The sequence below is a fragment of the Nannobrachium achirus genome, assembly GCF_963921795.1.
Source record: "Nannobrachium achirus genome assembly, chromosome: 11".
Taxonomy (NCBI): Eukaryota; Metazoa; Chordata; class Actinopteri; order Myctophiformes; family Myctophidae; genus Nannobrachium; species Nannobrachium achirus.
This window is the reverse complement of record NC_137820.1, coordinates 59314542-59340640: the sequence shown is the minus strand read 5'-3', so window position 1 is coordinate 59340640 and position 26099 is coordinate 59314542. Positions and strand designations below refer to the sequence as shown.

The 26099-nt window shown below is 42.5% G+C and overlaps 2 protein-coding genes across 2 annotated transcripts in view; both read right to left on the bottom strand.

The window, feature by feature from the left end:
- tango6 (transport and golgi organization 6 homolog) overlaps positions 1-2968 on the bottom strand; it is a 38397-nt gene extending 35429 nt beyond the window's left edge. Inside the window, exons 1-2 of the mRNA XM_080736501.1 lie at positions 2888-2968; positions 251-909 (exon numbers count right to left, since the gene is read on the bottom strand). Of these exons, the coding sequence (XP_080592627.1) occupies positions 251-909; positions 2888-2936 (708 nt within the window). The 5' untranslated portion in view covers positions 2937-2968. The remainder of the gene's footprint in view (positions 1-250; positions 910-2887) is intronic.
- An 8776-nt stretch (positions 2969-11744) lies between these two features.
- The window catches only part of zc3h18 (zinc finger CCCH-type containing 18), a 43081-nt gene continuing 28726 nt past the window's right edge, over positions 11745-26099 (bottom strand). The window contains exons 12-19 of the mRNA XM_080736767.1: positions 25628-25720; positions 24082-24387; positions 18831-18941; positions 17995-18200; positions 17194-17420; positions 16149-16248; positions 15597-15693; positions 11745-13159 (exon numbers count right to left, since the gene is read on the bottom strand). Coding sequence (XP_080592893.1) covers positions 12928-13159; positions 15597-15693; positions 16149-16248; positions 17194-17420; positions 17995-18200; positions 18831-18941; positions 24082-24387; positions 25628-25720 — 1372 coding nt within the window. The 3' untranslated portion in view covers positions 11745-12927. The remainder of the gene's footprint in view (positions 13160-15596; positions 15694-16148; positions 16249-17193; positions 17421-17994; positions 18201-18830; positions 18942-24081; positions 24388-25627; positions 25721-26099) is intronic.

Genomic DNA, 26099 nt, shown 5'->3' with positions numbered 1-26099 from the left:
ACTAGTGTTAGTAGAGTAGTACTAGGGCTGTTTGGTGTCTTTGGTATCAGCATGAATTTCAACATCTGACTTTGGATAACTCCATCTCTAGGAAGACAATGCTAAGTTGCTTTGTTGTCTGAGGGCCAACAACCAGCACACTTCCAATAACCAGATTTAATTCTCATTTCCCTTCACTCAGTCGCATCCTACAGTGCAGTTTGTACCTGACATTCAACATAACATTGAGGTATGAAAGCATTAGTATTACCATCTCTTTTGTACCACTGCCTCCGTCTGAACGATGCGGCCGGTGACCCAGCTGACATAGCGCCGCCATGACATCCCCGAGGTGCCGCGTGAAAACCAGCGTGGCAAGGGACGACAGATCTGCCAGCTGTAGCAGGACACTTGTAGTGGTGAACAGGCGGCGTTCCATCGCAGGCATCACGTCACCACGGACCAACTTCTCCACCATCGCTCCGAATGCAGACCTGTGGCCAAGCGGCACACCCACCCCCGGTGCCAAGTAGGGGCTGAGCCCCAGTGAGACCACAAACTGGAGAGTTGCACCGAGAGTCTTTTGTTGCATTACACTGAGGACATCCGGGGGTAAGGGTGGAGCCATCTCTGGGGTGCGCAGCCTTGCTGCTGGGGCAGCAGAGTTTTGGTTGAAGAGCGCCAGCTGGACCAGGAGGTGCCTGGCTAAGGCGAGGAGCAAGAGGAGACACTCTTGAACAAAGTTCCATGTAGCGTCCTCTGTGTCACTAGAGAACCAGGTCGCCTCCACCATCACCTCCTCTCTCAGCTTCCTCACTTCTTCAAGGCCCTTCTCACATTGCAGCTGTTCCAACAGCAGAGCTCGGTTGGCCTGTAGTGCTGCCACGAGTGCCTCCTGCTGGGAGGGCTGGCCATCACCCACAGAGGCCTCTGGAGACGTTAATAAAGGAAACATTATTCCTTGCTTCCAGCCACGTTGGGATATCATTGCAATCTCTGTTATGGACAGACATATGGATCTTTCTTATGTAATTACTTATGCACAACCCCGGGCAACCCTAGGAATTTTAAAATTGGTGGTGTTATGAGCATCTTTCTGTAAATAAACTCTTGCTTTAAGTTGGGAAGCGCTCATTGTAAATCACTCAACATCCTGTGTGTGCCACCTGTTTCAAAATGGCATATGTGCAGGACATTGAGTGATTTTAAAACAAATTCTAACACAATATAGAAAGATCACAAGTTTTTTTTACAGAAGCTAGTTGCTCAGGACATGTCAATGGCGTTTTGTTTATAAGCATTAGACTTATCAGAGACGGAGGATAACCCAAGCTGTCCGTATTGGTGAGTTTACTGTTATTTAATACGATCAGATAGGACTTTTATCTTTCATGAATGGGCTGGCAGTGTCAATGGAGGGTACAGTCAAGTGAGATCTGTCTGTGTCCGACTCTTATCCCACGAGACCACCTCCACTACTGCAGAGGTGGTAAGGCCGTATCAGAGTGTACGGTGGAGAGCTATCCACCGGTGGAGAGCTTTCCACCGCAAGTCAGAAAATAAGTGCAGGACATCATAGTCACGGGGCCCACGGTGAAGTCCTCCCCCGCCTCCCTCTGGTTCAGATGCTAGACCGGTTCAGGTCGACCAATCAGTGAACGGGGTGTAGAGCCTGTCTGTCTGATAGAGCATCGCAGTTGAAGCCCCACCCCGTCCTCACTCTGGTGTCGGAAGCGTTTTCCGCATTCATTTCTTCCATAGACATTTCATAAAGTATTTATTTAAACGTTTTTAAGCCTTGGACAAAGCCACCTCGGCTGGAGAGGGATCATGTCAATATTCACATTTTTTTGAATGCAAAGATTAATTAGGAAGCTGAAAAAAAGGACAGGGTACAAGACTGTGTACATCATTATTTTTAAAATCGCGGAAACTACACTCCCAGAATGCCTTGCGAATGTTGTTGTTGTTTCCTGAAATACAGCCCTTAAATCACGCTCAGTTTAGTTGTCCAGGCCAGCATATGGCCTGAAATGTAGTGATTGTCATCTCTGTGGACTCTCTTATCGTCATCTTTAACACAGTGCATCATATTTGTAAAAGAAAGTATTCGCTCACGCAGTTCTGCTGATGTGCAATAATCTGCCGGGCAGACAGGGGGCAGTAAGCTACTTCCGCGTTAACCGCAAGATATGTGAAAGAAGAAGAAGCTAGACCAATCACAGACGTCGTTTTTACGTTTAGCAGCATGGGAAATGCAGTTCTTCTCCGTGCGATCTTGATTAAAACGTGTTTTTAATAAAACTAGAGTGATTGCATACATACTCGGGGGTTCTACAGGAGCATATGGAACCATTTTACAACCACCAGCCTAGTGGTAAGTGTACATTGAATTGCTACGACTTTGTGGCTGATAATGAAAAATCCTATTGTAAATATGAATGGCCAGCTTGCTTCCGACACCTCACTGCGATGCTCTATAGTAAAAACAGAGAGATGTGTTGGGACTTGCGGTGTAAAGCTCTCCACCGCCCAGGCGACTATGATGTCGGCTTTAGTAGTGCTAGTGATCATGTTGCATAAGACTCTACCACACAGTTACATATGTTTAAATCTATGGAACATAAGTCCCAGATTGTAGCTTAATGCTCATACCAAATTCAACAAATAAATAATGCACACACTTATTACAGACACAGTCAGAAAGTTAAACAACTTCGCAGTTGTGTGGCGAGACAGACAATAAAGTAGCAACAGCTAGCTATCTATGCGAAGGGGGCAGTTTATAATAAAACGCTTTATATTTCAGATTCAAATGTTCAAATCGATCCAGCAGCTGTAACTTAACGGTGCTATCCCGTTTCAGGATCGGATGTCTACTGCAAACATGTGTGCAGTGTTCACTTACCGAGAGGTTTGGTCAGGACATTTAATGCAGAGAGAATAGCTGAAGTCATCTCGCCAACATTAGTTGTGAACACCAGATAATCTTTTGGACAACTACATTATCTGGACTACATTTGTGGACAATCGGAACACATTTCTTGCGAGCCTCCTTTCCAAACCTAACACGTTCATAGAGTTATAAGAAGGAACACGCTGCTAACAAAAATCAACAACACAATACATGTCGCTGGTATTATGCGTCATACCGACGCATGGACCTGAGATTGGCTGACTGATCCTGTGACATTTCTTTTGGCGAAGGATCAAAAAGCGGAGAAGCGTGGGACCTATGCGTGGGACATCCATACTCAACGTTTTCAGGCCAAGGACCCCTTAATTAATAGTTGAGAGAGAGACGAAGCAGGGACCCTCACAACCTGTTCATAGATTCCATATAGTTTCATTGTTTGACAGCACAATCATCAGTGTATTTTGGATTCATTTTCTATTTGTGTTTTCAGATATTTAACCACTTGAACCGTACGTCAATACTTAATAAACTTAACCTTTCACTATGTACTTAGTCTGCTCTTTTCCCCCTCTACACCATACCTCTCTGCCGAAAATAGCTGATCAGGAACCACTTTTATGGCCTAACACTGAAAGACGGATAGAACACAGTACTTTGCATGGGTAGGCTAACAAGGGAAAAATAAATAATAGTAAAAGAGAAATAGATATTTACAATGGAAAGAGGGAGGTAGGTAGGTATGGGCTTAGTTCCTCACTCAGTGGTGGAAACAGTAGGCCTACTGACATTGTTGTCTACTTTAAGTACAATCAATATTGCAATATAGAACAACTCTGTTACAAGTAAAAGTAGCCTACTGGTACTCTCAAATGCCAGAAGTAAAAAAAAATACTCATTTCAAGTTTTCATACAGATCTTAACTTTCAAGTGGCCAACAGAGATATATACATAGGGTTGAACATGGTTAATGTATGTTTTGTAGTAGGCTAATAATCAAAATCTATAAATCAAGTTGTCAAATAATTGTAGCAGAGTAAAAGTACAACATTTGCCTCTGATAAGTATTGGTGTAGAAGTAAAAGTACAGAAAATTGGTAATATTCTAGTAAAGTAAAAAACACCTCAAAACTGTACTTTACAGTACTTGAGTAAATGTACTTATAGTTACTTTCCACCACTGGTTTTCCTCATAAATATAAATAGGCTATTAGGCCTACATGTTTTTAAATTAATGCCATGCATTGTAGGCTACCCAGCAGTAATTAATGAGTAATAACAGGCTAACAACAACAGGTAGCCTATAGTTTTGGTGGATATTTCATGTCACAGCATTTTAAATCAATATCAGTAATTAATTTGCCACATTATTTTCCTGTAAACTTGACATTTTTATTTACAAAAGAGCATTGATTCAAATGTTGTTTTAACAAGTTTATTAGGAACCAAGTTCCAAAATATTAGACATATACATAAATATTATAACATATATAAATAAATATTATTGCAGATAAAATAAATAGCTTTAAATAAATAGCTTTATTGTATGTCAAAATAAAAAATAAATAAATAGCTTTAAAGATGACAGATTGAGAGAGAGAAAAAAGGGGACAATCTAGGCACGCACGCACGCACGCACGCACGCACGCACGCACACACGCACACACGCACACACACACACACACACACACACACACACACACAGTACATTAGCCTGTACTGGGCTATAGGCAAAATGTTCAGGTGAGTCATGATGTCAATGCCATCAATCCATAGTGTCTTTATAACCAGGCCATAAACAGTAAGGTAGCCTAATATAGGCCCAAACAGCAGATAGGCCTAAAATAACTAGCCTCGTAAAGCCCCTCCTCCTGGAGAGACATTCTATTTGCTCACTAGGAAGAGTGAAGCCCTGTCCATACTTTGACCGAAACCGAAGGTTTCGGTCAAAAGGTCCTTTTTGACCATAAAAGTATGTCCCTCGCGACTTCTGAAAAGCATTAGACCGAATTAGAGTTCGGAAATGTGCACGTCGGAAAGTCCAACACACCGAACATTTCAGAGATACTATGGACAGGCCTTAAGAGAGACTGGGACACTCTGGGACCAGACTGGTCCGGGAGAGACTGGGACACTCTGGGACCAGACTGGTCCGGGAGAGACTGGTTTACGAGGCTATACAATAACAGCGTGGACGACTCGGGCTGTATATACGTGTTTTAAAACAAACACAACAGAATGTGAAACATGTCACTACTATTTTCTTTTAAAATGTTCGTTCTCTGTTAGAAAACATTGACTGCAGTGACGCACGTGCAGCCAACTGCCACAGGCTGGCTCACTGGTCTTAGGCGGTATCCTCCTTGTTGTCCTTGGCATTTTTCCTTCATAAGAACCATCCTATTTTGCACCAGAGCTTTGGAGTTATAGCCAAAATGTTCTTTGATTCCTTCCTCGTTGATCATGATGCATCCACTGCACAGGCACTCGGCTTCAGCAATCGTCCGTGGGAATCTGTCATCGTTAGTGTTGGCGCTGTAATACAAACAGACAACTCAGTCAGCACTTTGGCTAATTCATTAATCATCGACGTTTATGAAGTATAGGCCTACATATCATATGAAAGGGATGAACTTGAATAATAGCCTACGTTATAATAAGTTAAGTTCTACAGTCTACAGAAAGGAAACTTGACTTCGGTCCATTATGTCTCCCCTTTAACTATGCCAAATGGTATTGTTTTTTATATCATTGTTGTCGTTGATTAGTCACCTTTACAACGAGGTACAGATTGAGCAACACAGCCAAACGTGTAGAGACCCTCCAAAAAATTTAAAAAGTTGCCTGGCAGGCCTGCAATACTGTTCTTTTGGTGTTCACCTTTGTTGCTTGGAGCATTGAATTATTGTACTCTCCCACAGAAAAAAGGAAAAGAAAAAACAACACATATTGGCCATTTTTACACTTTGTTAATTTTAAGCTCAGTGTCAGGGAATAAGCCCACAATGAGAGTACAGTATTGCAAGCCATTTTGGCAAGATTTTGGCTGGCGTTACCCACACATTTGGCTGTGTAGCTCATGCCTCGATTGCCCGATGCTTGCTGTACCTCGCTGTAAAGGTGACGGATCAACAATAAAAAAATCGAACCTCTGTTCGAAGTGGAGCTGTGTGTGTGTGTGTGTGTGTGTGTGTGTGTGTGTGTGTGTGTGTGTGTGTGTGTGTGTGTGTGTGTGTGTGTGTGTGCAACAGCGCCCCTCCCTTAACATGTGTGGCCAGAAAAGGTTACTGCAGGCTACATACCCGGAGACAGACAGACAAACAGACAAACAGACAGACCCACACACACGGCCACGTATAGGGAGCTCCACACAGCTCCAATTATATAAAACACAATACAAATTGGTTTTATTAAAGGGGAAATATAATAGACCGAAGTCAAGTTTCCTTTCTTTTTGTGCTTAGTTTATATATTGAGAGATATATAAAGAGATGCTTTGTCTGCTCCCCCATCACTTCCAATGTCTCCTGATTGGATATATTTGGTACTATAGGTCCTGAAAATGTCTTTTGACTGAATGACTGAATGAATTTAAAACCCTTTAAGAACTGGAACGCATCTGTGTCACTTTGCATTTTAACCACTTGGCTTTAACCATTATTTTATACTTTGGCTATAGAAAAATAGCTGATATTTCTGCAGATCAATCTTTTTGTGGAGCTATTTTTGAAAAAACGTGAACATTAATGTGCAAATCTTTGAATATGTATTATTTTAAAGCGAACATTTTTAAATCATATCATTGCTTCTGGGAGGGGGTCCCTGGAACAAGATACTTTGAGATGGGGGTCTGTGGCAAAATATTCATCATTTTGGGGTTCCTTGACATGATAATGTCACCACAGATGTAACATAACATTAATATACCTTTAGGGGAGTTGTGTGGAAATTATGCTGTGATGAAGTCATCTCGGTGTACTTTACAATACAAACCCCAAAATCAATGAACTTTTTATTCATTTCAACACAACTCCTCTAAGGTATATTAATGACATAGTTCAATATTGAAAATGGGTGGTACAGTACAATACAAGTATAATACAAGTATTAATACAATTTTGAGGTACTTTTACTTTACTGAAGTGTTTCCAATTTCCAATACTTTTACTTCTACTTTTACTTCACTACATTTATTTGAAACATTAGTTACTAGAATTTGTAGATTTTGATTATTACGGTATTACAAAACATACATTAACCACTTCAGCCCTACATTTTGGGCATTTGAAAATAGCCTATCTACAAGCTCACAATGCATTGCGATGCTACGCATAGTGAGCTTGTAGATCTGCTATTTTCAAAAGATTGTTATACTGTACATTTAACATTTTCAAATAGGACATTGTGCATAATACTTTCTACTTTTGGTACTTTAAGTACATTTTGATGCCATTACCTTTGTAGGTAGGCTAGTAGTAGGCATACATTTTGAATTCCGGACTTTTACTTGTAACATAGTATTTCTACATTGCAGTACTGATACTTTTACTTAAGAAGTATGAGTAGGCTACTACTTTTTCCACCACTGCACTTAAACCACTTTTAGCTAAACAGTAGCCTAGTAGAGTAAAACAAAGCAGACAGTAACTTACATGTACCGCCAGGGGGAGACAGAGCGGTTGGCGTCGTCACTGGACTGCTTGTAGAGTGTCAAGTCACAGACTTTAGGACCGGTAGTAAACATCGGATCAGACGGTTGTGGATAGTGTCGATTAAGCTTTTTATTAGCTTCGCTTTCCAGCTGAGATTCATCAAAGCACGGGAGTTTGGAAGCCCATGCGGGAACGAAAAGCACTCCCACGAGCAGGACCTGCAAATAAATAGAATTTAATGTATATCTGTCTTTACGAAAAGTTGTTGAATCATTCACACACAGCCCATACAAGAGTTCAAGTCCATGTCCCTCCTCTCTCACACTAACCTGTAGTTTGTATAGTCCAAACATGTTGTTGTATAATCTCTGTGCTGATAACCAGTGGCTCAGACATGATGCCTGCTTTAATTTATATAGCCTAGGCTGCTGCCTACCTGGGAAAAACCGAAAGCATGAGGAAGTGGAAGCCCTAGGTATTGACTTCCTCTTTCCCTCAAGTCAAGAACAGCAACAGCCGAGCCTACTCAGCTGTCCTCATCACATTGCATCACCTGTCTGAATTAGGTGCAATAATCTGGGAGAAATAATGACTTATGCTTTATGCAGACATGATCATGAATGATCTCAAGATATGGAAAAAAACAGCTGTCAGACTTTAAAATTCTCCCCCCTAACATAATTTTTCTTATTTGTCCTATTATTGTTATTTATTTATTTTGGGGACAGCATTATTAGTCATACATTATTTAAAAAAGAAAATACATTTGAAAAATGAAAACTTAAAACTTTTTATGTTCTGATCTTCCTAAAACAAATTCTATACATCTACCTGAGTGAAATATTATTTATCCATAAAATGTGTTTTTAGGAGCTTGGTAAGAGCATGGAGAAATAGAAAGTGGCATCTCTTTTCTACTGTGTTGTGCCATCTACCATTTAGTAAAATAGCAGTACAGTAGCAAGTGACTGTACAGTGTACATAGCAGGTGGTAGCCTAATATTATTTTTCAGTAGGCTACCAATGCAAAAATGGCAATGTTAATTTGTCTAACCTTTGAAGTAATGTAATGATGTAATGCACATAACTGACCCCACCTAATGGAATCTTGGTTATAGCTGCACCTAGAATGAAGAAGAATATAGAATCTACACAGTATCATGATCACACTCACAAACGCTCATATGGCGGAGAGAGTCGCAGCCCCAGCCTTGGGGCCTCAGGGGTCTGGTATCTCCCTCGCTCCATAGGGATATCCCTTTGGAGCGATGGCTAAGATATTGGACTTTCACATAAGAGGCCCGGGTTCAAAGCCTGGGTGGGGAGGATCAGACCTCTCCGTTACACACACGTGCACGCGCACACACACACACACACACACACACACACACACAAACGTGCGCGCACACACACACGACAACAGAAGGGACTGCCCTCTCTTTGCTGGGACATCTCCCATAAACGGGCCAGCCCCTATAAGCATTATATACTTAAAGGGGCACTCCACCACTTTTCAACCTATGTTCATATAATAGACCGTTTGTCAGCCTTCTGATTGGTCCCTGAGACTCCCTGACTGGCCAACCAGAAAAAAACATTCACTTTTTGCTATCGGGGGTGGAGTTTGTGCAGTGGAGAATGTTGCTTCAGGCTTTCAAAAACTGTCCGCAGTGCGCGACACGGAGATCGGCCGGTACGGTGATAGCGACGGCAAGCGTCAAGCGATCTCGCTCATCATAACGAATAAGCTTCAACAAACTAGTTCACATGTACCTTATCAATGGTCTAAGAGTCACGATTGGGTACATATAATTTAAATGGGCAGAATTACGAAAAGCCAGCCTATTATGTGAGGAGAAACATTCTCTCTGTCCTCTTCCTAGTACCCAAGATGCAATGCGCTTCTCTTTCTATCTCTGATCCAGAGGATTAAACTAATTAAAACATTTATTTTTTGGGGGAAAACTACTGTTTTGCAATGTAACTACTGTACCTTTGTCTTCCCTTTTTATTAATATCACCTAGGTGTTTTTCCTTTGGTACTTTATATAGCTGTAATGAGGCTATGAAGGGAAAAAAAATCCCATCCACTTCCACTATAAAAACAATCTGCCCAGGGTTAATGTCCCATCATAGTAACAGGGCAGAATGGGGCGGGATTTACAAAAGGGTTTATTGGTCCTCACTCAAAAATAGCTTTTTTTTCTTTTTTCTCCCCTCAGAGGAGGGCTGTGGGCAGGTCAGAAACCCATCGTCTTGTGACATCATCGATTGCCAATCCAGTTTATAGAAACTGCAGGCTTTCTATTCCTGAGAAGTTGCAATTTTAAAGTGGAAGCCATTGTTCTCGCGATAATAAAAATCTAATATTTTTTTCAAAAATATTGATTAATTTTTTTTGTTGAGAAAATGATGATGTCACAAGACGATGGATTCCTAACTTCACACAGCTCTCCTAGGAGACTTGGACTGAGTAGAAAAAAATTGTGATATTTTATCATGAACATTAGTGAGGACCTATTATATGAAGACAGGTTGAAAAGTGGTGAACTACTCCTTTAAGTACAAATGTGTCCTTATTCTTTAAGGACACATTTGTTAGTGTGCAATATCATGTTCTCAACAAAGTTATGTTGTGAACTAGCACTCTTCTACTAACACTGAATACAATGCATCATTCTGGAGTGCATAATTGAATGTTGCAGCAGCCCCAGTGTTATTGATAACCATTAAGAAGCCTAAGGGCGAAAAGCCACCTCGCCCTAACGCCATCCGTCTTGGCCATATGGATTCTGTCGTCATCATACATATGAACCCTTTTATGCCCATATATGGAGATCCCTGCTCTGAGTATCTGACATCACTGTGAAATCACCTGTGATGTCACAGTGATGTGTCAGCCTTTTATGCCCAAATATGGAGATCCCTGCTCTGAGGATCTGACATCAGTGATGTGTCAGGCGTTATAGACAGAGATACGGTCAAGCTGTAAACTGTACTAACACTGGGACTGCAGCAACATACAATATTTGATTTTGACATGGTCATCACAATAACGCATTGTGATGACCATAAATACAGTTTATTTAATTAGACATTTACCACACACACATACTATATTTTGGTCCTCCTGGGGTCTAATTGGTCCCCAACTGTTTCTCTCTACACACCAAATGTCTTCACTGAAAGCAGCCGCTCTACAAATTCACGACATGTTATGCCACGCGTTGTGAGCTTGTAGATCTGCTATTTGTGTCAAATGTTCACTGTTCAATGTTCACTCTGTTGGGAGTTAAGTATAGAATTACCATATCTACTGTTTGCTTTAGGCTAAACTACAATGCAGGTGTTTTCCCCAAGTATTGAGCACTGTTCAAATTAAGTAGGTGAAAAAAACCTCAGCTTAAAGGATGACTTCACCACTTTTCAACCCATCTTCATATAATTGGTCCTCACTAATGTTCATGATAAAATAGCACCATTATTTTCTACTCTGTGTCTGTGTCTCATAGGAGGGGCAGTTCAGAAAACTGGTTGGAAGAAAAAAAACAAAGGATTCCATTTTAACATTGTAACTGTTCAGGAATAGAAAGCCTGCTATTTCTATTAGCTTTGGATTCCCATCGATGTCACTGGCAGATGGATTTCTGAACTGCCCACAGACCTCCTAGTAGAAAACAACTGGGACAGTTTTTATCATGAACATTAGTGAGGACCAATTATATGCAGATAGGTTGAAAAGAGGTGAAGTTGTCCTTTAAGACAAAATCTTACCTTGTCCTGTGACAAAATATAATTTAAGGTTGTTGCACACGTTTTGCGTTTTTCGGGCTGAATATCGGAGTGAATTTCGGCGCACGTAAATAAAAAAACCAACCTCACGTTATGTCAATGACGTTTTCAAACTGCCGCCCGGTTCGTATTTATTTTCGGACCAGGGCAGATTTTTTTTTAGATTTTTGCAACAGTCACCACTGGGTCCATTACTCTCTCTCCCCTTGGCCTGAAACATGCTTTCGAGGATTTCGGATTTCCAAAACGCAACGAAAAGGCACAGTGCAGTGTGCAACCAGTTTTAGACTATGATGAGCACAAATTAGCCAAATGTCTTTAGCAGTCATTTGGCTCACGGTGAAAGAAAAAAGAATGTCATCAGGCGTTCTCTTTATCAAAATAGTTTATTTAGAAGTTTTCTTCCTCAAAAGCAAGACAGATACTTCTTGTCTCCAAGTGTCCCCAATAACATCTCTCATAACTCTGTGGCAACTAAAAATGCGAGACAAATAAAAACATTGGTTCATCACTTGAGAAGAGCTAAGGAGGAAAACGAAATGCTGTAGATTTTTTTTTTAAAAGCACTACTTCACATCACTGCCAAATAGTTTTTCTATAATCATAATCGTATACTTGAGAAAATCTGATGACGGCGGAACATTATTGTACATGGTATGAAAGCCATCTCAGCCATAGAACACAGAGCTTAAAGAGCACTAAGTTATGGGTTATGGTGGGGACCGTTGTGAAACAAGTGGTCTCGGGAGCAGCTGATCGTTCTGAGGTTGAATACAAATGCTTAGATTTTCATGTCTTTGTACAAACAACCCTTTATTTTGACTTAATCGTTATCCTGCTGTTTACAGAACGGATCCAACAGTCAAACCACTCCACGCGAATCAAAAGGAAGAAAAATAAAATAAAAAAACAATAGACAAACAAAATCAGGAAACTGAGAATAAGACGTGAAATTAGAGACGATTAAGGGGGGGGGGGCTTCGGGGGAGACAGAGAGACATACAAGAGAGTAGATTTGGTGTATATAAATTCACCTTATTCATCAAACACAACATGAGGAAGATTCTTCCTTTTCACTTAAAGGACCAGAGTGAGTAGCGAATGTCAAAGTTCACCGTTGCTACCATTCTGTTTCTTTTTTTTCTTTTTTCTTTTTTTACAATGAACAATGCCATTGCCGAAACCATCCTCTTCTCCCAAGATGCCCTTGTACATTCCCCCTTCTAAATAGTGCGGTAAACTGTGCCACCACGTTCAAAATCCCCATAGACTTAAAAGGAGAACAGAACTGGGGCAGAAGGGAGTGAACAATGCTCTAAAAATGGAACACAACCCCATCCTCTCGCTGAGGATGAGAGGAGAAAATGTTTTTGTGTGGCCTCCACTTTTGTTCATGATCCACTTATACAACAGCCTCTATACACTGTGGGACAGAGAACATTTTTACACGAGTCCGGCGAGAGGGGCTTGTCATCACTGAAGGGTGGAGGTATGGGGTGGGATTTGTTGGTACTGCTCAACCCCATGACCCCTCACGGTTGCCTCGGCAACTGGGTTACACAGGCAGGCAGACTGGCAAGCCGTGGTTCATTACTTCGCAGGGATCTTTGCTCTTTTGCGAGCGATGGCGTCTTCCACAGCTTTCAGCTGTTTCAGCAGCTCCTCGCGGCGTGACAGTGTGTTGCTGGGTTTGTTTGAGCCAGACCCCGATCCAGTGGTTGAACCTGAACCTGAACCTGAGCCTGGTGCAGTAGGTTTGCCTGATGGTACCACTGGGCCTTTCCCAGACGCCTTGGGGGATGATGGGGGCATAGGCCGTTTCCTAAGGGAGGCAAAATATTACAGTGTCATGTCATGTCCAATATGCTTGTTAATGTCTCATCATTAACTCATACTCTGCCCCCTCACAAGTTTCCCCGAGTTATTCCCCTTGTCTGACGCCTCAACGCTCGAGTTTCGGGCCATTTTTACATTATTATGTTTTACTTCCTTCCATCTACTAGGCAAGAACGCGATTGCGAAATTGCATGTTTGACCCCCATACCAACCCCATCTTTCAAAGATGGCAGCCATGTTTGTTTACATTTGAAGAAAACATGCCATCTCATGAATGCCTGAACGGATTTCCAAGCCGTTTTCTTTTTGTTTGAAAGCTGTGAACGGCGTGCACACACACGTGGTGCACGATCTGTGCATGGGCATGCATCTTTTTTTTTAATATATATTTTTTATCCCACAGTTTTTGCAACCCATTTTTCTCACCCGGTGACTACCTAACCTGTAGTCCTGGTTTCCGCTCTCCCCCTGCCGCGCCAGGGGACACTGGGGAGCACCCGGCTGGCTAGGGGAAGGTAGTATAGAAACCAGGACTACTGCATGTTTTTGTGTGAGGGCCTATGCCCAAGGAGACACGGGGAGAACATGCTGGGCGTGCATTATTATTTTTTTATTGTTATTATGGGTGAATTTGGCATCCTGGCACAGCCATTTTTAAAGGGCAAGGTATGTGTTAATTTGACACATTTATATATAAACAAAATAATCAATACAAAAAGAAAGGGAAATACATATTACTAAGAGCTATGACAATGATGAACCAGCTCAGTGGCCTTTTGGTAAGTATGTCCGCCATGAGATTGGTATTTATAGTCTTTGGTATGACTCAAAGATTATAAAAAAGGGACTTAATGCCTCTCAGCTTGGCACTCTGCATCAAGGGTTGGATTGAGGGCAAGTCTGGACCACTCCAGGACTTTCATAGCCTGATTTCAGACTAAGCTTCCTGAAGCTTGAGTCCGACATTGGCTCCATTGTAAGCGATTACAAAGGGGAGGGGATTGGTGGGAGGGGTTGGTGTTTGACTGACAGACCCTCGCACGCCATTTTCTGTGTGCGGGAGAGTCCGCGCAGCACTGTTCAGAGAGTGATCATGTTCCTTGTCGTTAGACCCACCTCCACCTCCGTCTCTCATTGGATAATACATTCTTGTACCAAAGAAACTCTAGGTTGAGATTACAACACCAGACCAAGAGAGGCAGTCCGCTCAGAGAGTGAGCGGGATCTATGGGCTGGAGCCAGGCTAGGACTTTCAGTTTTCATTAAGCCACTCTTGTATTTTTTTGGCATGTTTTCCTGCATTTTCCCTTTCCTTACCAGTCTCCTGGACATGATAGTGCCACCACCGTGTTCGACTGTAGGGCGGGGTTGAATTAATGACGTGATACTCAGTGTTGGGATCTGTCCAAAGGTCTACAGAAAAATCTTTGGACCTCATGGCTTGGTTTTTAATCTGACATACGTATTGTAAAATGATTTGTCCTTGTGGATAATAAAGACATCTTGTATGTAAATTGTGCCATTTCTAATTATTATTATTCAATAATAATAAAAAAATCAGGCTTTTATAAATTTACCAAAAAAAATGTTTTTGCTTTATCCTTGTGGGGTATTATGATTAATGAGAACATTGTGTTGAATACATTCTAAGATGAGTAGAAACATAACAAAATGTGTGGAAAACTAGAAAGGGTTCAAATCTCTAAACATTGTAGATTAGATCTGATCAATTTCAGTATTTGTACAACATATTATAAATACTATTTTAACAGAGCAGGCATAGAACATGGATCTATTTATTTTATTTGTTTTACCTGAATTGAATTGAAGAAGTCAAAAAGCTTTGAGGATGAATTCAACAAAACAATAAACCAACTAATAAACTAAAAAGGCTATAATTGAGGAGTTTGTAGCGCAGAATAAAATATTATTCATAAAAGGTTTGGCTCAACGTTAGGCTGATAATCCAACCAGTGAGGACCGACTAGGTTTCTTTTGTAAGGCCAATTCATGGGTTGCATTTGTAGTCCTAAACCGGCCATATTGAGGACCAACACAGGTGTTCAATGTGTCTGATTGGCATAGAACCAATGTTCTACGTTAATCAAAACACCTGTGTTGGTCCTCAAAATGGCTGGTGTAGGACTACAAATGCAACGCATGAATAGTAAAAAGGGAAAAGTTTTATCATGAAACATGCATAAACAGACAAGAGGGGCTTGTCATATCTTCAGTACTTCCACCTATGTGTGATGAGTTCCTCATTTAGACCAAATAACTGTGGTCCAGTAAACTTCCTGTTATGTGTCTACTTTTACTTTCCCTTTGCATTGACATTAAATGATAAACACGCTATGGCTTGTGTGACACTTGATCTTAAAAAGTACAGTGGCTTAGTCACCAGGAGCTTGGATTATACTAACCTTTCTCCCTGGGGAGGCATGGGTCGTGGACCTTGACCTCTTGGCCGATCCATTCGAGGAGAGAGTGGGGGCCGGCCTGGTATCCTCCGATCACGGCCTGAAAAACAGAGGTTTTAAGTTAAGCTGATCTCAACTCCCACAGGTGACAGGTGGAGTGCTACAGTGAGTGTGAGAAATCTGTCATTTTTGCATAATAACAATTATTCTGCAAAAAAAAAACTGGAGGGCCAGTAGTTTTGTAGGATGACTGACTGGTCAGTTATTCCAATTCCAATACTTGACTTTGTGTGTATGTCCATGTGGGGGAAATAATAATTTCACCTTTTCCGATTGGACAAGATCATAGATTTGAGGATGTTTGAGAGTGAGTGAATGGTGCATGTCAGTCAGGAGGGAGTTTATGCCAACTTGTGTTTTAGCATTTAAGCCCAATTTATACTTTGTCATAAGACCATATCACACTATCCGAAAACAACTGACAATGAGTTACTTTTAGCAAGTGACGCGGTAGTATGATGAAGCATGAATTGGCCATTACATCCTCCTACTAACCTCGGTCTGGAGACAGGGCCATTCTCTTGCTGAGGGGGGAGCCAGGCCTGTCTTTGTCTGAAGGCATGTACCTCTTCCTGTTACCCCGGTCTCCCTGCTGCTACAATGACAAAGACAATGGGCTTACATTCAGTGCAGGTCAAGTTGGTCTTTATTCTCCCAGAAGGAATATTCTGGTAGCAGCAGCATCCAATACACAATAAATCTTCCTAACCTCTGGGTTAATGCCAGTAAACTGGTACACACCAAAAACTGTCAAGTGACACTGTGGATGTGGCATCCTTGATGTGTGTGTTTATGTCAGCAATATGTGCTTTTGTGTGTACGCTGGAATATTCCGCTGACAATGTGCACAAATGCAATATTTGTGTTTTCAATAATTGTGTTCAATTAGCATTCCCAATTGTGCCATCGCATTGGAAAAGTGCACACAAGGTATTGAGCCTTTCAACTACGCTATTCAGAGTACAGCCTCAAAACACTGAATGCAAAAATAAATAAATAAATCAAATCTGATATCTTGAATGGCAGACAACATTTTGGAGGCGGAGTGAGAACGCAATTGGCACAACGCTAGGTCGTATTTATTAACATGCGTGAATTTAGGACAGAATTGTGCTTTATACTTAGTTGAGCACTCATGTCTCGCATTTAAAAAAAAGCAGATCCACAGGCTCAAAACACGTTGTGGTGCGTTGTGAGCTTTAGATTTATCTTTGTGAGCTAAATTATGTGTTTAGTTCATCAGTGCCGAGAAGAGAGCTTCCTTGGAATAGCATTAAACCATGCTCCTTGGAGCTGCCACAGCACGCACACATTCACAGGCCTTTTCCTCTGCAGTGTAAATTAATACTGTAATTAGGGTTATAAGTGTAGGTAAAAGTAATGTTTTTCTTCAACCCTTCACAGATTTATTTGAGTTCCTCATTGAAATGTTATGTTATTTTATGGATACTATTACCCAGTCACTGTTTTCTACAGCAAGGCATGGTAGGAATCTTTTTGAACATCAAAACTGCAAACAGCGTCCTAGCTAGCTAGTTACCTTGTTGAGGAGGGTGAGTTTGATGTCTTTGTGTGAACCTGAACCTCCACCTCCATAGGCCCCTGGAGGCCCCATGTTGCCAGGTGGGCCGTGCATGTGGTGGCCTCCTCCCCTGTTTGGAGGCCCTGACCTGCCCATGGGGTTGTTGCCCCCTCTGGAGGGCATGCCGGAGGGGTCCATCTTCCTACGGTCCTCTCTAAAGGGTTCCTCTTTCTTTGGTGGCCTTCCTGTGAGGGGAGAGGAGTCTGATGAACTACAAAGCTATTAAACACTTGAGCAAGAAAAAAAACCTCAACGTTTACCCTTGTAGATCTTTTTTCCCATTCTAATGACATGCCCAAAATAGGGACGCCAGGTTCTAAGCGGTTAAAGATGTACATAATGTGCATACAGTACAAATTCTATAGGTTAGGCACGTCCCACTGGGAGGAGACCCTGTGGCAGACCAAAGACCAGAAGGAAGGACTATATCTCCAAACTGTCTTGGGAACACCTCGGTATACTCCCTGAGGGAGTGGAGGAAGTTGCTCGGGATAAGGAAATCTGGAAATCTCAGTTGGAACTGTTACCCCCGTGACCCGATTCCGGATAAGCGGTTGAAGATGGATGGATGGATGGATAAATGTATTATAGTGTTCCGAATCACAACAAGTTGTCTCGTTGAGCATAGACCCGTTGTTGTCCCCCCACCATGAGCTAACATTGCTTGCGACAACGGCAAGTCAAAACCCCCCCTTGAGCCATACAGTACACTGCTCATGGTCTGTCAACACACACACACACACACACACACACACTGACCCCTGCCCTTGTCCCTGGACGGGGGCAGCCTATCCCTAGGCGGGCCTCGTTCCTTGCGAGGGTGGCCAGGTGTAGGTGAGTGGGAGCTTGCGGAGGACACAGGACTGGCGAGGTCAGCGTACATATCATCCGAGTCAGCGCTCCGCACTGAGCTACTGCTGGATGAGGCTGAAGAAACCGAAGACACGCTGCTGACACTCAGAGATCTGCAACAACCCGAGAGGACAATTCATTTATTATTATCCAGAGACAATTACAAAGTGAAAGTTAATGGCAGGACCTCTAGTGACTAATCAACAAACAAGCGCAACATTAGAGTGCTCCAAAACAACTAGAATATCAAGTAGACATTAGGCATGTAAAGGTAAACAGAAAACACAGTTCAGAAAGTACCTCGGTTTTGTAAGTCAGGTTTCGGTTAAATTTCGGTACAGGTGCATTGTCATCACAGTAACTTTATCAACGCTGGGTAAGCTGATAATATGGTACAAAGCGACACGTTTTCTGCCTGTGTATACATTTATCTGCCATGCATATGCATGTAATCACATTCGTGGCTGATGCCTGGCTTACCTGGATTTCCTAGGGTGTTTGTCAGCAGAGAAACAGCAAATGGAAGAATGCAAGAAAAGGGAAAAGGGTATTAAAATATCACAAATGTAAGGATATATAAACTTAATTTCAATCTCCTCTTTGACTGTATGCATTCAGGGAATGTGCACTTGTGAACTACCGGTATGTTAAGTTCATGCATGTGTCTGGGTTGAGTCCATGCTTACAGTGTGTATAACTCTATATGAGCCTGCAAAACTCTGTTCAAGACTCTGTATGTTTACCTAGATTTCCTCGAGCCGGTGCGTGAGCGTGAAAGTGAGTTGGATGAGGACCGTGACCTGGATCTGGAACTAGAGCCAGTGAAACTGCTGCCACTGCCACTCACTGTCCGCCTGGGGGAGAGAGATGGAGAGAGAGAGAGAGAGAGAGAGAGAGAGAGAGAGAGAGAGAGAGAGAGAGAGAGAGACAAACACACAAACACAAACACACACACACACACACACACACACACACACACACACACACACACACAATATGATTTGTGGGAATCTAGTATAAGAATTAAGTTTGATACAATATTACTGTAGTGAGAAGGAAATGAGACCAACACAGGTATGACATTTGAGTACAATATTTGATATTTGCAAACACTGCTAAGGATATACGTTTCATGGTTGGTTTCTAGTTATTTTGATCGCCAATTTCAGTGTAACACTGGCACCTGCTGACACAGCAGATATCACTTTGTTGACAGTAAAAGTAAAGACGAGTTTGGTTTAACAAAACCAAATTTAAAATGTTCTAGTTTCATGTGTTGTTTTTTATATTATTATGATAAGTTGCTAATTTCAGAAGACTGGCACTAGCTGACATCATATCTGACCCGAGGTCCCCAGGTAATACTAGTCCTGTGTGAATAGGCTTTTTGATGTACATAAAAAATTACCAAAGGTCTGCAATTAATACTAGTCCTGTGTGAATAGGCTTTATGTATGTATTGTACAGCACTATTGGGACTGGTGCCAACTCACTGGGGATCTTTGGTATGATGATGTAAGACTACAGACAGACAATGAACCCTGTTCCACCCAGGTTGTGAACAGAATATTTTACAAAATCATGTGAACGACAATTTGAATTTTGAATGCATAAGATTCAATATCAGTTATGAGGAAATACCTCAGATAAACAAGGGACATCTTCTCGCAGACCAAAGGTGTTGTGGAAAATATGTTCAGCAGTAGAGGGAAGTAAATGTGGAAACATACTACGCATACCACTAGGCTAGTTATTTTCAGGGCCTGCTATTATAGGCAAAATATTCTTAAAATGTGTTATTTTCTTTTCCCTGTTGTGAGTTCAAACAGAGGCCGTCAATTTGACCCAATAAGGCCTGAGGGTGATTCTACAAAGTGTCTTCTAAATCCCAACAGTTTTCTGAAACACATACTGTATGTTGCTTCTCCAACCTTTTCAGGACCCCCAAAATGTGTTATCACAGACTCCCATCTCATATAAAGATATTTAGATTTTCCCAAAATAGTAGATCTACAAGCTCATAATCTTGTACTGTATATCTGCTATTTTTTTAATATCCAAAGTATAAAATAATTGTTAGAGGTTCACAGATAAGGTGACACAGATACTTTCCAGGTCTAAATGGGTTAAAGAAAGACCAAATTAGCTAGAGTAGCTATGATTCCCTTATGCATTGGAATTTGTTATTATGCGCACCCTCCCTTAGCTGTTAACACACATTCTCAGTTTGTGATTGGTACAGTTTATAAATCTATACCAATTACGTAAAAATAAAACATGGAAATAATCTGTCAGTTGTCTTTTAAAATGTCAGTATCTTTGAACTAAAGATATCAAACTTTATATACATTGAAAGAATTAAGAGTGATGTCTACAGAAACCTCAACAGAGCTAACAGGTTTTGCCAGAGGTTTTCCAGCCTAGGGAGACTCATGCTGCCCACTCAAGTACATCCTCGGGATACTCCAACCACACACAGAGGCATGCACACGCAGGTTCAAACTAACAAAACGGCATTCACATGTCCACCCACTCCTTCGCCCCCACACAAACGTTATGGTCTTCCCCACTATAACATTGACACCACAACTAGGAAATACAATATTCCTACTTCTTCATTAACTATGGAGTTACCTTCCATGCAAAACAAAACATATAGAGGCAAGCCCACATTTATGCTCATGCAAACTCACAAACACCTACAGAACAGAACAGCCTGCTTCCACTAGTAAAGATTAGTTAGGCAAACTTAAGACTAGTAAACATATTTGGTAATAATGTATTTAAAGAGATTCTCTTTAGAGATTCTCTTCTCGCATGTCTTGCTGTTGTCTGTAATATATCATTTATAGTCTTGGATACAACAAAAGGTCACAAGTTAAGAGTGTATGAGCTCTGTTGAAACGAATCTTTAGGTTCAGCTTTCTAATAAATGGTACAGTTCCTCCTTTCAAGACAGCTTTCCCTTGTATTACTACCGCTAGTGTTAACCGATTTTGAATCCCTGATCGATTAACAAACCGTTGCACAACGGGCACTGTGTAGAGCAGGGTTCCCCAATTAGTTTTCCCCAAGGGCCGAATTATGTCTAGGGTACCGAGCCGAGGGCCACAACATTGCAGGGGGCCACACCGGCGTTCCCGCTACTCCAGCGACAGTTCAGATATCGTCGTTGTCGGGTGAAAATCTTGTATGTCCAAAACCGTTCGTTTTGCATTTATCATTTATTAAAGGAGCTATAGTCAACTTTTTCATTGTAGGGCCGACACTTTGTTTACATCCTAGTCTATAGACTAGAATGTAAACAAAGTGTCGGTCTGACAATGGCCAAAATAATTATTTTATCATTATTTTATGCTTTTTTTGGTCATTTTTGAATACTAGAAGCTGGGCCGCCCTTCGGGCGGCCCAGCGTCTAGTCGGCGACCTGGCCAACTCGGGAACTATGTAAATAGGGAATGAATGCCCCGCCCTTTAATGCAAATCCCATTATACTGTTGTCATAGGACCCGTTTTGACCATCTGTGTCCATTTATGCCCATATATGGAGATATCTGTATCTGTCTGTCTGTCGGCGTCCATTTTTATCACTGCAGATATAGTTCTGGGTCCATTTTATGCCCATATATGGAGTTATCTGTCTATCTGCGTCCATTTTATGCCCATATATGGAGATCTCTGTATCTGTCTGTCTGTGTCCCTTTTATCCCCATTATGGAGATCTCTGTATCTGTCTGTGCCTCCGACTGTGTTGCAGACACATGTGCTGGTTCCCCCTTTAATGCAAACCCCATTATACCTGTTGTCATAGGACCCGTTTTGACCATCTGTTTGCCTGTGTCCATTTATGCCCATATATGGAGTATCTGTCTGTGCCTCCGACTGTGTTGCAGACACAGTGCCGGTTCCCCCTTTAATGCAAACCCCATTATACCTGTTGTCATAGGACCCGTTTTGACCATCTGTTTGCCTGTGTCCATTTATGCCCATATATGGAGATATCTGTATCTGTCTGTCTGCGTCCACTTTATGCCCATATATGGAGATCTTTGACCATCTGTTTGCCTGTGTCCATTTATGTCCATATATGGAGATATATGTATCTGTCTGTCTGCATCCATTTTATGCCCATATATGGAGATCTATGCAGACACAGTGCCAGTTCCGGAAAATGCTGATGTCAGACATCAGAATCCGAACCTGGGGTTTGCATTAAAGGGGGAACCGGCACTGTGTCTGCAACACAGTCGGAGGCACAGACAGATACAGAGATCTCCATAATGGGAATAAAGGGACACAGACAAACAGATGGAGGAGGAGACAAACTTAATGCAAACCCCATTATACCTGTTGTCATAGGACCCGTTTTGACCATCTGTTTGCCTGTGTCCATTTATGCCCATATATGGAGATATCTGTATCTGTCTGTCTGCGTCCACTTTATGCCCATATATGGAGATCTTTCACCATCTGTTTGCCTGTGTCCATTTATGCCCATATATGGAGATATCTGTATCTGTCTGTCTGCATCCATTTTATGCCCATATATGGAGATCTATGCAGACACAGTGTCAGTTCCGGAAAATCCTGATGTCAGACATCAGAATCCGAACCTTTCGTGCTGGTTACAGAAAATCGTGTATCGGGTCGGGTCGAGGCCGAGCACTGCACTACCTGCTGTGGTGGGGAACGCGTGTGCCGAATTTGAAATAGGGAATGAATGCCCCACCCTTTAATGCAAACCCCATGAATGCCCCACCCTTTAATGCAAACCCCAATATACCTGTTGTCATAGGACCCGTTTTGACCATCTGTTTGCCTTTGTCCACTTATGCCCATATATGAAGATCTCTGGACACACAGTACCGGTTGCGGAAAACTCTGATGTCAGACATCAGCTCCGCATACAGGCATTCATTTTATTCCCATATATGGAGAACGCGCGTGCCGGTGGGACGAACGGTTCTCGAGATATGCGGATTACATACATACACACTCACAGAGATTTTTTGTTGACTCATGTGGCGTACGTGATGTCAGAGCCTTTTATGAGGTGATGTCACAAATCTCACAATGAGTCAGCGCTTGCACCGATTTCCGCCCCTGTATCTGCCCATATGCCCATATATGGAGATCTCTGTATCAGTCTGTGTCCCTTTTATGCCTATATACGGAGATATCTGTCTATATATGCCCATATACTGTATGGAGATCTCTGTATCTGCCCATATGCCCATATATGGAGTTCTCAGTCTTATGCCCATATACGGAGATATCTGTCGGTTCGAGGCAAGGCCCGGCACTGCAGTGATGTCACAATGAGTCAGCGCTTGCGCCCGGCACTGCAGTGATGTCACAATGACCGATTTTGCGCCGATTTCCTCCGGAACAGCCTGATGTCAACAATCAGCCCCGCATAAGGAGATTCCGAACGTTTCGCGCCGGTTAGGGAAAACCGCGCGTCGGGTCGGGTCGAGGCCCGGCACTGCACTCCGTGCCGCGGCGGGGAGCGCGCGTGCCGAATCTGAAGCCGGTGGGACGAACGGTTCTCGAGATACGCGGATTACAAACACACACGCAGAGACTTCTCGCATTTATAGATAGATAAACACATATATGAAGCTTATTTTTTTATAAAATATTTTCGAAACATTATTTTTATTTTAGCATCCGTTTTTCAAGAAAAAGTTGACTATAGCTCCTTTAAATTATTTAAACTAGTGAAAACAGCCGATCTTCAAGCACACAACGCCTCGCGGTGCGAGGCGTTGTGTGCTTGCTTGTAGATCTGCTGTTTTCACTACTTTTGTGCGACGGCCTTTTATGATTTGCGAAAGAACGTACAAATTTGGAGATACGAGATTTCCACCCGACAACGACGATATACTAGTGTTGTTGCTGCTCTTATTACTGGGGTTGGTGTGGGCCAGACAGTAGCCCCCCGCGGGCCGCCTATTGGGGAACCCTGGTGTAGAGACTAAGGAGGGCTCCTACCTCCGAGGGGGGTGCTGCTGCCGTTCTTTACGCCTGCCTTCCCTCGGGTTGGGGGGCTTCCCGGGCTCTTTTGGGGCCACAGGGGGCCGGCCCCCTCCTCCTGCTGCTCCCACCGGTCCTGCTCCTCCTCCGCCACCAACAGCACCTCCTCCTCCTTCCCGGATGTTGGCGGGAGGCTTGCCCCCCTCCGGCGCTGGTTTGGGAGGCTTCCCCTGCTGTCCGCCAGGCGGTGGGGGGCTGGGTGCCTTCTTCACTGGGGGTTTGTCCCTGCGAGCGGGGGGCACGGCACCAGGCTTCAGCGGCGGGCTTAGGGGGTAAGGGGAAGGAGAAGGCATTCCGTTTTGTCGGGCATGCAAGCATGACAGGCAGGCATTCAAAACCGTGTCTAGCATCACAGGCAAGCCCATGCGATGGCACTGTGCAATGTTTGACTGTGTGTATCGTTTCAGATCATGAATGCTTGGGCTGCTTTATCCGTTTCAGAGCTTTTTATGTGACCGCAGCAACAGCCATTCAATTCAATTGCATTTTATTAAAAATCAAAATCAAAAAATCACAACAAGTTGTCTCAAGACACTTTACATGTAGAGAGAGACCCAACAGTCTCACCCTGAGCAAGACATTTTGCCGCAGTGGCAACAAAAAACTCCCCTTTAAAGAACAACAAGGGTTCATATTTTAGATAGTCTTTAGCGAAAAGAAAAGATGAGCATTAAAATGCATTCATTTACTTCTTTCTATCGTTTTAGTGATTTTAACAATTTTGAGGCATGCCCCCAACCCTCAGGTTGGGAGCATGCATGCAAGTGGCTAAATATGTCTTTTTAGACACAATAAGCCCATTCCCAAGATGTGACTTATGGGGGCTGGTGTAAATAGTAACAAAGAAATTGCCTGCTTATTGTGTATAAAAAATATATATATTTAGCCACTTGTATGCATGGCCCCACCCACTGAAAACAAAATACTAAAATCGCATCTCTCATCTCATCTCTCATCTTTTCGCATCACTCATCTTTTCTTTTCTCTAATTACAAACTAAAATATGAACCCTTGTTGTAAAAAAACTAAGTTGTCCTTTAACTGGAAAAAACATCAGGCAGAGGGTGGGCGGCCATCTGACTTGACCATGTCGGGGGGAAAGAAAAAGAGAAGAGACAGAAGACACAAAGAGAGATACAAGCATTGACCCTTCTGACTTTCGTCAGCGTGCCAAGGCCAGTATGCATTTTGGCCCTTCTAGCCTTCGCATGCTGACGAACGTCATAAGGGCTGAAAGACGCATTGTCTGTGACACATTAAAAGCTCTGAAACATTATCCTGTGAGTGCAAAACAACGGATTGTTCCTTTGATAAGACTCAAAGAGTCTGCTCCCGTATTTAACCTATATACTGTGGGTTGAGAACGCCAATCTTTATCTATCCGTCATGTCATGCATGACTGAAGCATATGTTACGTGTGTGCGAGAACGTGTAAATAGATATAATCCAGATTATGGATGACAATAGATGGGTATAGGTCACAAAGGCAGAGATTTGGTGTTACCCTTTAGCCGGTGGAGGAGGCAGGTCTGTTTTATTCTTGGCGATTCTCGGTGCTGCAGGACTTGGTGATGGAGAGGTGGAGAATGATCTTGATCTACAAAAAATAAAATAAAAAATCATTTGCAATTTATTTTATATATCCCACAATTTTGTAACCCATTTTTTCACCCAGTGCCAATTGTCTATGTAATCCTGGGCTCTGCTCTCCCTCTGCCAAGCCTGGGGAGACAACGGACTGACCTCATGCTTCCTTCTATGCATGAGGAGTCCAAGTTGCTTCTTTTCACCTGACAGTGGAGATCTCCCTGGTTTGGACGCAACGCGTGGAAGGAACACGTTATTCCAACCAGTTCCTTTCCCCTCCATCAGGCGCCCCGGCTGGCCAGGGGGAGGCATTATTGAGACCAGGATTACGTGCATGTTTTTGTGAGGGTATCAACCCTAGGAGACACAGGGAAAACATGCAAACTCCA